We start from the raw sequence: 11,711 nt of genomic DNA, 5'->3' as shown, positions 1-11,711 counted from the left end.
AGTGTGAAGAGGAAGTTGTAGCAGTGTTGTGTGTTTTAGGCTGTGGTTAACGCAGCCTCTCTGCTCTTTTCAGACATTTCAGCTGGCAGAAAGTCGGTTGTGTGAGCCTCAGAAGAGGACGTTTTGCTAGTTGTGGATTGCTTTTTATCTCTTTGGATTGGGGTGAGTACACTTTTTTTTTTCCGCTTTTTAGTTTATACACAAGAAGTGCTAATTTTAAACTGAATCTGTGCTTGGTAATTCATTATCTTATTCAGTTCCAGATAAGCTGAGATGCTATCATGCAACCTTTAGCTAATGGGTTTAACCTCGAGTTAAACTATGTTTTGAATGTAGTTTGGATATTTTGACCTACAAGAACTCAACATTATCTCAACTTGATGGATTTCACCGGTGCTTTCTACCATTATTGCTTCATCGGTTTCATTTAAGGAACTGTCTAAGCAGAAATACTGTGGTATAGTGCAGATCAGTGTGGTGCAACTGCATGACAAAGTGTAGGAAATCATACTTGACGTTGGTTGAAAAGAAAGGTCATTTTTCAAGAGCAACCATCATTACCCTCTTTGGTGCATCACAGATTGTGTTTTCCACTTTCAGTCTTGTACACCAGATCACACACAGTTGTACATTTCATTTCCGTCCATTTTGCAAAAAAGAAATTACCATGGTATCACTGTGGTTTTTTGGAGGTGGTGTGTGTGATGGTATCAGACTTTGAAATTCATTTTTGTACCATGATTTTTATATGGTACTCCATGGTACTTCAAAGAATACCATGGTATTACCATAGTACTTTTGGTATTTGTATTTCTTTATTTGTATATTTTTGATAGAAATACAATGATGTATGAATATACCATTTACACAAAACCGTGGTATATGCATAAGCCCAATTGGGCATTTAGGCCACACTTAAAATTAACATTTTTACATTTTAGTGCCATTATCTGTGATATTTCGGATTAAAACAAGGTTATCTAAAATAAGAAATAATATTGGGAAGGACTTCATCCACCAGGAATTGATTGGATGGTGAAAAGTGTCTCTATATGGCAGAATATTGAAGGGGAGGGGTCTAAAAATAACTGACCTTGATGATGTCAGCAGAAAAGATGAACTTTTGCAAAACAAAACAATAATATGTAATAAGTGGGATTTAAGTATCCAAACAATCTTTGAAGGGACAATACCATGGTATTTACCACCTGATACCATGGTACCATTTTTTTGTACCGTTAAAATTAATTCCCTCCTGTTCAGATCCAGCGGTGCTTCCTTTCTCTCTTTCATCCCTCCCACTCTCTGGCTGTGAGCCCTCGCTTCCGTGCCTCTTGACTTTAAATCATATGTTAGTTAATCCCTGGCGGTTCTCTCCTCTGATCCTGCTGTGGGACTCTAGTTTTCCTGATATCTCGCTCACTAACTCCTCTGGGAGAGACCCGCACCGTCCACATGGCAGATCAACCTCTCCACAACTCCTGGCCCTCATTCTCATGGATGAAACGATGGTCCTTCAAAAGAGGTAGAGAGGATGATTTTGTCTTTCTGGATCTCTGGCATCTTTCTTTTCCACTCTTTCTTTCTTTGCTATTTCTGACCCAAAAAAACATGGTAGTACCTACATAGGAATATATAAAGTAAATGCTTATTTTGAACTATGGTATATTGTTTTGTGTTGGCTTTTTGAAGTGAACAAAATCAGCCATGTGTATCTACAGTTGTGCAGTGGTGTGGTCGTCGTTTCATCCTTAAACTATAAATAGTTGACAGTTCCTTTGTTTGAATGTGGTTGAGTATGTCACTGATGTGATGGTACACGAGTTTGTGGTCTGTCAGACCACTGCTGCTCAAGAGGACCGGTCACACTGCAAACGAGGTGCATTCTTGCATGCAGCTCTCATCATCTGACTATGTATTAGCACAGACAAAACCACATTTCACACTCTTGACGATTGTGTGGGATTGTGTTATTACAGTCATTTAGAGCTATAACTGGAAATCACTGGACTCCAAAACTATTCAAATATAACACAAGCCTAGTGGATAGTGCATAATACTCTGAGCCATGAGCTCATTAATTGATGTACGTTTAAATTTTGACACAGATACAAGAGAAAACGAAAACAAAACATGCTTTTAGCTGTTAGCCATTAGCACATTTGCTCCAAAACATTGAGCTTCTCTATCTTTTTGTCTGTCTATCTAGACAGTTGGACAGACTCAAAAAACAGAAGAAGTTCTAACAGAAGTCACACCAGTTCAAAGTAGTGTACTCAAGTTGCTTTTGATGGAAAGCATCTGTTAATGAAGCTCAAAATATTGTGTGCATTTTTAGAGAGGGTAACTTCATGGAGCTATGCATTGCTTTACAGCTTTGGGGTTGCCCCTGTAATCCTCTTGGAAAAGCTCAAGACTCACATAACATAATTCTGCAAATTGCTATTGGCAAACATTTAGCTTCCTCCACAGATTCGGCTACTCAGGTACATGGCACGGGTGAGCTATTTTGATTTTATTTAGACCAAAATACAATTTTGAATGTTAGTGTTGTGCACAGACATTGGAGTGTGTGAAAAACATAAGTTTTCTGCGGTAGACCTACAGTAACCCTTGTAAAAGCTGGGAGGCCCCTTTAAGTATTCATGTTGGAGCATATGGTAAGAAGGGGGCAGCCATAAAAGGATATTTGAACATGACAAGCATCATGGTGCTCTTATAGTTTACATATCACGTGTCTGATTCAGATACAAACCACCTCACCGCACTCAGACTCTGTCATTCGTCTAGGGCCGGGATGATTTACGCCAGAAAGTACTGTAGGCTTCATTCATCCATCGTTTAAGGACATGCGGTCGGTGAAGGAGAAAGGTTTTGCTTTGGACTTTGGTGTCTGGGTTTTGTCATAGTCCATATTATTGTCGTTATCAAATCAACAGGTACTCTGATATATATCTGAGAAAGGTCACTTCAGCAAAGCCACAGTTCTGATGAGCCTTCATTTTACTCCAAGATAAGTTCTTAAGAGCTGAAGGATAATTTAGCAAATCTCCAATGATGGTGATCCCAAATCTTTGTAAATCTCAAAAGATGGTGAACGTTGTGTCTATATTCGAAAATACAGGGTCTTTGGGGGTTCTACAGTTGGTTATATGGCTACTTTGGAGAATAAGCAAGTTCATTTTCAAATTCGTATGTTCCTCAGGTCGGCGAATTGGTTCCAAGTAAAGGAAAAGTCATGCATTTGTTGGTTCTTTGGAAGCATAAGTATTTAGATGGCTTCTTGAAGAACCATAGGTTCTCCTATGACACCAGGCTCTCAGCTATTATATACCTGCTATCAAACACAACACAAAGTTTTGCCTCTGTAAACTAGTGCTTCCATTTCACATCAGATTAAGATCTTCTGTTTACTGGGAAATGCTTCCAGGTTCTACTAACTCCAGCTGTGTGTTTATGTAATATGCTAGAGTTAATGGAAGCCACTGATAAGATCTGACAGTAGCTGCTTGAAGTTAGAAGGTTTTTATTTAGGGTATGCCGTCATACTGGCTATCCAGAACCATATCTCTATTATTGCTTTGTCACAATCCTCACAAATAAACCAGAGATATGATGTAATTAGACATCCAGAATCTCACACCACTCTTAATTAGTTTTGTCTGGTTCACAGAAAGTGACAGCAACAATATGTTTGATAAGGCACCTCATTAAAAGCAACACAAGAACAAGGGTTCTCACAGTTGCGGATAATATTCCTAGCAAAATTCATGGTGGAACTGTTTGTGTTTCAGCTTCAGACTGCAAACCATGCACTCAAATTCGTGCCCCGGTCTCAGCACCCAGTTCGTCCTCTTCCTTGTCCCCGGCTTCCATCCCAGAAGATGTCTTCTTCAGCAGTTCTACTGAGGACAAGGTAAGACCCTAAACATAACCTAATCATTAAACTAGGGGAAATGTTTGGTTGATGAGAATGATGCATCAGCCCCTAACCCAGTCTTAAACTTAACCACATCATTAGCCCTAAATCGTCAAACTGATTGGTTGCCAGTAATGTTGTTCCAAGATCATCAAGGATGTTGACCCAGCAAAATTAGGTTCACCAAAAATAGTCTATATGATTAGTGCACTACATATAAGACTTCTGAATAGATTTCTGAGAGGAACAGACTGAAACTGAAGTTAAAAGAGTAGTGTAGATCAATGCCTTGGTTCCTCCATGGGGAATGTCCTTGTGACAGTATTGGATAAATGTGGCTGGCTATAGTTGCCTGTGCTTTTTTCATTACACAAGAAGTTCAGCTGACTGCTTCCACTTTCAGTCCATGAATGACACCAGCAGGAGACTCACTTAGACTTGACCTTGTTGGGGTTTCCCATTTTCAGAGGAGCTTCTTGACTGAGAGCGACGAATGCAGCAGTGAGGAGGACCTTTTAGAGCTCTGCTCTTCTCTGAGAGATTCTGAATATTACAGAGACTTGCAGCTCGGATCCACTGATGAACCAGACGCGCGACTTCCTGTCTTAACTGCACCTGTTTCTGACAAGGGTCTTACCCCTTTGGTACCGCCGGTGTCCACAACAGAGAGTGGATCACGGCAGGATTTCACAGAGTTCCACACCCATCAACTTGTCCAGATAGACCACTCTCTGAATTTTGCTGGAAGGGAAGCCATGGATCGCTTGGTTGCTATCAGATCTTTAGAGTTCCAGAATTATCCGGAATCCGGGCAAGATGAGGACTCGGACACAGATAACTTTCCTACATTGGTTAGATCTATGTCCACGTCACGTAGACACAGTTGGGAAGTGCCAGTGTCGCCAATTGACCTGGGCAGAAGGTAAGACACACTTTTTCACTGGTCCCAATGTCTTAATGTAATTTCCAGAGCCAAATGCGATGTTATTTCCTGCAAATGTCTGAGAAGTACATGTCTTCTGTTTGCTAAGTGACATAGTGACACTGTTGTATACATGTATGAAAACACTGTTTTATGTATGTAGATTCAGTTTAGACACCGCCGACATTGACAGCGATGGGGAAAGAGAGGACCAGTGTTTGGACAAAAGTTCCCATTTACCATCTTCCTCCTTCTCCGAAAGCTCAGTGGAAGAAACGACCGGTGCTGTGGAAAATGAAAGCCCCCAAATAACAGTAACTGTCCCTATTGAAATCTGTGTCTTAGTATGAACAGAGCAAGACATTCACATAACTCTATAAACCATACTCCTGCTCCTGGAGGGCTACTAATCTGCAGAGTTTAACATCAACCCTAATCAAACGCACCTGAACTACTGTAGCCAATCAAGGTGTTCAAGATTACTTGAAAATAACAGGCAGGAGTGTTGGATCAGGCTAGGAACTGAATTCTGCAGGAAGGCAGTCCTCCAGGAGCTGGGTTGGCTACTCCTGCCATAACTCTTATTGATAATGTTTTCCCACTGTTTGTTTTTGACCATGACTGCAGCCGCCCTCACCAGCAAGGACAGTGTATTCCCGATCTGAAATTCTCGCGACTGATGAAAAAGTACAAGCTGACAGAGTCTCCCGCATACTGGAGACTTCCAAGCAGGCTGCCAGAGAGGCCAGAGGTTAGTAAAATGATTCTACAATTAGGCAGACAAATCCAATCTGAAAGAATCAGGTTCTCGTGGGCTCTAGCTTTGAAGCAATCAGATACATGCAATGCTAATTCTGTGAGGGGGGATTCTAGGATCAAAACAGTATTATTTACCATTTTACCATCTTCCACAAATAGCTTCTTTATTCTGTAGTTCTACAAATAAACCATGTTATGGTGCTTTCAAGAACCGAGAAACTGAAACACTAATCTGAAGAACCTGTAATGTAACAGATCTTTTTGAGCCTCCAGGGAACTATATAGAAACTCAAGAGCCCTATACAGCCATATATTGTTGTTGAACCTGAAGTTTTGCAAAGAACCATTAAAGAACCTTTACTTTTCATAGTATACATAGTCCTGACTTTGTGTTGGTTTGGAATTCCAGAAGAGCAGGAGTCGGAAGAGGGGCTGCAGCCTGTGGTGGGACGAAGTCATGTGTAAGTTTCCACATTTATGTTTTGCTGAAGAGCACCATAGTTGCTACCACACGATTATTTTGAGTCAGTGAAGCACAGTGGCTCAGTGGTTAGCGCTTTTGCCTCATAGCAAAAAGGTCCCCGGTTTTAGCCCTGGCTGAGCCCTGCCTTGCAGAATGAGTCAGAATGAGTTAAGGGGGTCGCACACTGGACGAGAAGCGCCGTGTCGCGCAGCGCCACGTCTTTAAAATTAGAACACATTATTCTCTATGAGTGTACACACACTGGCGGCGCCCAGCAACAGCTCAGGACGTTGTTCAAAATCCTGTGCGATACCTCGAGTTGTCCTAGACGAGGCTCTGTGCTTCTCGTCCGGTGTGCGACCCCCTTTAGAATGATTCAGAATGAGTTTCCTCCGGGTCCTCCGGTTTCCTCCATAGTCCAAAGACATGCAGGTGAGGTGAATTGGAGAGTCAAAATTGCCTGTAGATGTGTGAATGTGTGAGAGCCCTGTGATAGACTTACCATTGGTTCAGGGTGCTTTTCCGTGCCTCTGGCCTAAAAACTGTGATAGGCTCCAGCCCTATGAGTATGACCCTAGAAGGTTATATACAGATCATTGAATGAATATCAGCTTTAAGGAGCACACTAGCATATAGATTAGCATCGAAGCTAATAGACATGAAAATAAAAGAAAAAAAGCTACAGTGGATAAAGTAATCGTTGCATTTTTGCAACTTTTTGGGGCATTTTTCAGTTATGCTAAAGGAAAGCTGTGGGAGATTTGACTCTAGCCCACCGGTGATGTAGTCTGCCCCTGCATGTGTGAGCTAGGCAGTAGATTTTGTGCTGATGGTTTTATTTGGACAGCGGCCCGCCGTGTGCCCTCCCACTGCCACACATACTTAGCCTCGGTGTCTTGTTTGTCTCAGGCTGATGGTACAGAAAGTTCTACAGGAGCTTAAGCAGTATCATGGGTAAGTAAACAGTGTGAAGGAGCCTGCCGTACCCTCCTACAAACTAACAACATTAACATGAGTGCCACTGGCCCACGTTTGGTTTGCAGGCCCAAAATAGAAAGTATTGTTTGTCACTCGCCTGTCTTGAAAATGTTGTGTTCGTTTGCATGTGTATGACGTATTTTATCTTCTGTGCTTACCACTCTTGCTGTATTTTTAAACCTGGTAAGGCTTTTCCTGGTTGAGATGTCCTTGTTTTATCTCAAAAACCTACATGAGAAACCAGAGCGTGCTTTTAACAGGGTCATGAAACATTTGCATAGACACTGATGCTTCTAACAGCAGGCTAGCAAGAGGCTGTGTTCGGAATGGAAAACTAGCATACTAGCATACTGCATACTGCGCCGTACACACTCCATACTTCTGTGTACTAATTAAGTTTTTTTTCTAAAAGAGCATAAGAAACCATTTAAAAAGTATGTGTGCTACATTGTGTGTACTGGCAGTCTGGGTGGTAGACCCAGAGATGGTAAAAATTGAGGTTGAGGTTTCAAGCATGTTGCATTGTGGGATGCAAAAAATGTGCATTTGAAAAACAAAAATCTAAATATTATGGTAGTATACTATTTCGAACATTAAAATTTTGTATATACTAGCATACTGCTTACTGCATACTGTACTACTGTATATACTACATTATATGTATGTAGTATGCACATTGTCACATGACCTCAAATGTTGTGTGTATAATTCGGTAATTATGTTTTTTTCCAAAAAATTATTGAAACTTTTTGTTAAATTGTTAAACAAAAATTGTTTTTGGTTGTACAATCAATCAAATAAGTCAAGTACACTGTAAAAAAAAATTGCTGCCTTAAATTTTTAAGTATAATCAACTTGGATTTTTAAGTCACTTCAACTTAAAGGAACACTCCACCGTTTTTTGAAATAGGGCTTATTCACTTTCTTTCCTACATTTAGATAGGTGGGCAAATGCTTTTTTGTCTCAGTGCATGCATTGTTTTAGTTTGACAGGGTCGGCGCTAGCTTAGCTTAGCATAATGAATGGAATCCTTTGTTGCCAGCTAGCATGTCCTGAGTAAAAGTGATATAAAAAAAACAAAAAAAAAACAACTAATTACTTCTTGTGGCCTGCGTGTTCACAACAAGTACAAATAGCGATGCAGATTAACACTAGGCGATTTCCTAGGCAGATATTGACTTATATATTAAGGACTATATTAGGGGGAAGCACAGGCGAAGCACTGCTACTTGGGCGTGATATCTCTGCGCCCAAGTAGCAGTGCTTTGCCTGTGCTTCCCCCTAATATAGTCCCAAGTCAATATCTGCATAGGAAATCACCTAGTGTTAATCTGCATCGCTATTTGTACTTGTTGTGAATACGCAGGCCACAAGAAGTAATTAGGTGGGTTTGTTTTATTTTTTATATCACTTTTACTCAGGACATGCTAGCTGGCAACAAAGGATTCCATTCATTATGCTAAGCTAAGCTAGCGCCGACCCTGTCAAACTAAAACAATGCATGCACTGAGACAAAAATGCATTTGCCCACCTATCTAAATGTAGGAAAGAAGGTGAATAAACCCTATTTCAAAAAACGGTGGAGTGTTCCTTTAAATTACATTAAACTGACTTAAAATAACAAAAAAGTAGAAAATTGCTTAACTTATTTTGATGAGTTAAAGCAATGTAAAAACATGTTATCATAACTTATTGATCATAATTTTTTTTTTACAGTATAGGCAGTAAAATTGCAGTTTGGAAATATGGAAGGTTGAGTTTGTTGTATACTGTACAATTTGGCAAAGTTGTAGGTTATGCATATACTGCATACTGCAAAATTAGTTGGACTAGTATGGTAGTATGCCATTCCGAACATAAAGTTTTCTTGTAGTAAGCATGCATATGTTACCAATAGAGAGTCTTGAATACTGAATCTCGGATTTTTCCTCAGAGCTAAACGCAGAATTTCAAGCGTAGAAAGAAAAGAGGTGACGGGGAGTGTCACGTGGTACGAGTTTCTCGCCATTGGGTAAGTATTTGACCTTCTTTGACCTAATTTGTACTGCATATACTTTTAATCAATTTTAATTGGGTTTGGTGTGTGTTTTTGTAGAAATGACGATGAAGAGGAGGAAAGACCAGAGCGTCCGGAAAAAGGCACCAAAGTCAAGCGGACTCTGAGCTCACTGAGAAACCGCATGACTGGATCCTTCAACAAAGACAAAGTAATCAAACACACGCTGACATTACTCATGCTCAGACTGTGTTTCTGCCGTGGGATACAATCATGTTCATTTCAGCAGAACTTTACTGCAACTTCTGTGTCCTTGCAACTTCCTCCTTTTCTTGAATGTACTGTAGAACGATATTAAACTTGTTCATGCTGACTAGGGGGAAGTTTTAACCTGTTCTTTAAACCAGACAATGTGCCAATTGTATATTATCTGTTCTTTAATAAAACATCTATCTATCTCTATCTATCTATCTATCTGTCTGTCTGTCTGTCTGTCTGTCTGTCTGTTATTTCTCTAGATTCACACACTTTTAAGTCATAAAAATGTAGCTATAAATATATGATATGTTGATATATATGTAGACATAAAAGATTTAAATATTTAAAGGTTATATTTATGTGTTGTGAAATATGACCTTGACACGTTATAGACAAAAACTTTTACTATCAGAAGATAACACTTCACATTTCTTGATTTCTCTGTTTTCAGGGTAAGACTCGAGAGAAAGAGCAGCACAAAGAGAAAGGCAGAGAGAGAGAGAAGGAGAGAGAGAAAGAGCTGAGACAGCGTGAGAAAGTGCGGCGCCGCAGTGTGAGCGGCCATCAGCTCGAGCCTGGCTCATTTTCCAGCTGGGCGACATGTTCGCTGTGCAGCAAGACCCTGCAGGGGAAGCATGGCCTGCAGTGTTTGAGTGAGTAACACAAACACACACCTGCGCACACGCGCATCTGCTCCGCTACTCATGCGACACGCGCAGCTCTGCTCCCACCACAACGCATGTCACAGTAAACCCCTTCTTATTTTGATGAGGCTTTTGCATCTTTCATGGGTTTTCGTTAGATCATAAGGACTGATAAAGCAGCAGACGCTTGACCTACTGACTTGTTCAGTCACATGATGCAGAGTTGCTTGTGCTTCGGCTGTTTTGCAACCAGCTTTGTGCTGCGGAAAACTACAGGTTTGCGTGCAGATGGACTAGTTTGATATTGTCAGGTTTCTAGTGACTGAGGGAGCTTAAAAGAGGATGTTCTTGTTACTTCACCCTCAATTAAAATGGTAATTATTTATTAACTCTCATGTAGATCCAAACCTCTGTGACTTTCTTTCTTTCATTCTTTCATTTCATTCATTTCATTAGTTTTTTATTGGATATTCACACCGCACTATTTCTTACAATGAAAGCAGATAGGGACTGGAGCTATCCAGCTCCAAAACAAGCATAAATGTGTAATAAACACAGTCTAAATTACTATATCACAAGTCTTTTGATGTCATATAATAAGTTAAGTGAGGAACAGATCAAGTTTTAAGAAAATCAAACTACTTTGCAGGTGTTATTTGTTGTTTTGCTGCTTGACAGCTGCAGTCCCCATTCACTGTCATTATATGGAAAACAGCGGCCTGGATATTCTTTAGAAATGCTCCAAAACAAGGATAAATGTATCATAAATTACTATATCCCAAGTTTTTTGGAGTCATATGATAATTGTGTGAGAAACAGATCAAGATTTAAGAAAATCAGACTACTTTGCTGGTATTTTTGTTGTTGTTTTGGAGCTTGACAGCCGCAGTCCCCATTCACTGTCATTGTATGGAAAATAATGTTCTTCAGAAATTCTCCTTTTGTCTCCCACTCGAGAGAGTAAGTTGCGTGGGTTTTAAATGACGTGAGGGTGGTTAATAGTGACATATTTTAATTTTGTAGGTAATCTGTCCCTTTAAGAATCACTAAGTTGTAAGATGCCGGGTTATTACTTCAGCAGGCGTTGGTGTTTAATAATGACTGAAGTCCAAGTCACAAGTAAAGTTGTTTCAGTAAGTCCCAGATGATCATTTAGAAACTATGAGTTCATTTGTTGACTGTTTGTTTCCCTATTTTGGGAAACCTTCTTTTTATATGTAATGCTTTGCCAATGTCAGCAGGGTGCAAGACTTATAGAAAAGGAGAAACAAAAGTGTTGCTGTAACTCATTTGTTTGTTACGGTCCGTCACTTTAAAGTCCTCAGCGGCATGGGAAATCCCCTCATATTTTATTCTATCAAATAAGAATGTTTTAAAAAGAGATATTTTTACACTTTTGGGTACATAAAGGAATATCTTTATTTTTATTTTCTCAAAACTACTTGAATAAAATGTTAATATACAGTATAATAAAATATATTAATATTTCATAATGTTTATGTATATATGCATTGAATGCATTAAAATTAATTTATAAAATGAAATTGACACACACACACACATACACACATTATTATATAAAATGTATTCTCCACTGTCATCGCCAGTGTGGATGTCCTAAGAGTGACTCATGTGTTTATATTCAGAGTGACAAAAGCGCAATCACCCAGTACCAGCTTTAAAATTTGTCATTTGGTGGCGACTGGGAAATATTACATATGACTCTTTGCATGGCACTGTTTATTAAACAAGTCATGCTGATGTATTTCCT

The 11,711-nt window shown here is 39.7% G+C and overlaps 1 protein-coding gene across 2 annotated transcripts in view; it reads left to right on the top strand.

Moving 5' to 3' along the window:
• The window catches only part of arhgef18b (rho/rac guanine nucleotide exchange factor (GEF) 18b), a 41,417-nt gene continuing 29,706 nt past the window's right edge, over positions 1-11,711 (top strand). Inside the window, exons 1-10 of one of the 2 annotated variants that reach the window (XM_084416611.1) lie at positions 1-162; positions 3,795-3,916; positions 4,387-4,841; positions 5,005-5,155; positions 5,469-5,592; positions 6,010-6,061; positions 6,973-7,017; positions 8,976-9,053; positions 9,138-9,249; positions 9,748-9,949. In XM_084416611.1, the coding sequence (XP_084272737.1) occupies positions 4,675-4,841; positions 5,005-5,155; positions 5,469-5,592; positions 6,010-6,061; positions 6,973-7,017; positions 8,976-9,053; positions 9,138-9,249; positions 9,748-9,949 (931 nt within the window). In that variant the 5' untranslated portion in view covers positions 1-162; positions 3,795-3,916; positions 4,387-4,674. The remainder of the gene's footprint in view (positions 163-3,794; positions 3,917-4,386; positions 4,842-5,004; positions 5,156-5,468; positions 5,593-6,009; positions 6,062-6,972; positions 7,018-8,975; positions 9,054-9,137; positions 9,250-9,747; positions 9,950-11,711) is intronic. The other variant, XM_084416612.1, reaches the window with a different exon arrangement.

The sequence above is a fragment of the Rutilus rutilus genome (genome assembly GCF_951802725.1).
Source record: "Rutilus rutilus genome assembly, chromosome: 8".
In the NCBI taxonomy this organism is placed as follows: Eukaryota; Metazoa; Chordata; class Actinopteri; order Cypriniformes; family Leuciscidae; genus Rutilus; species Rutilus rutilus.
Note: the sequence above shows the minus strand (reverse complement) of the source record. Positions and strands in the feature narration are given on the sequence as shown.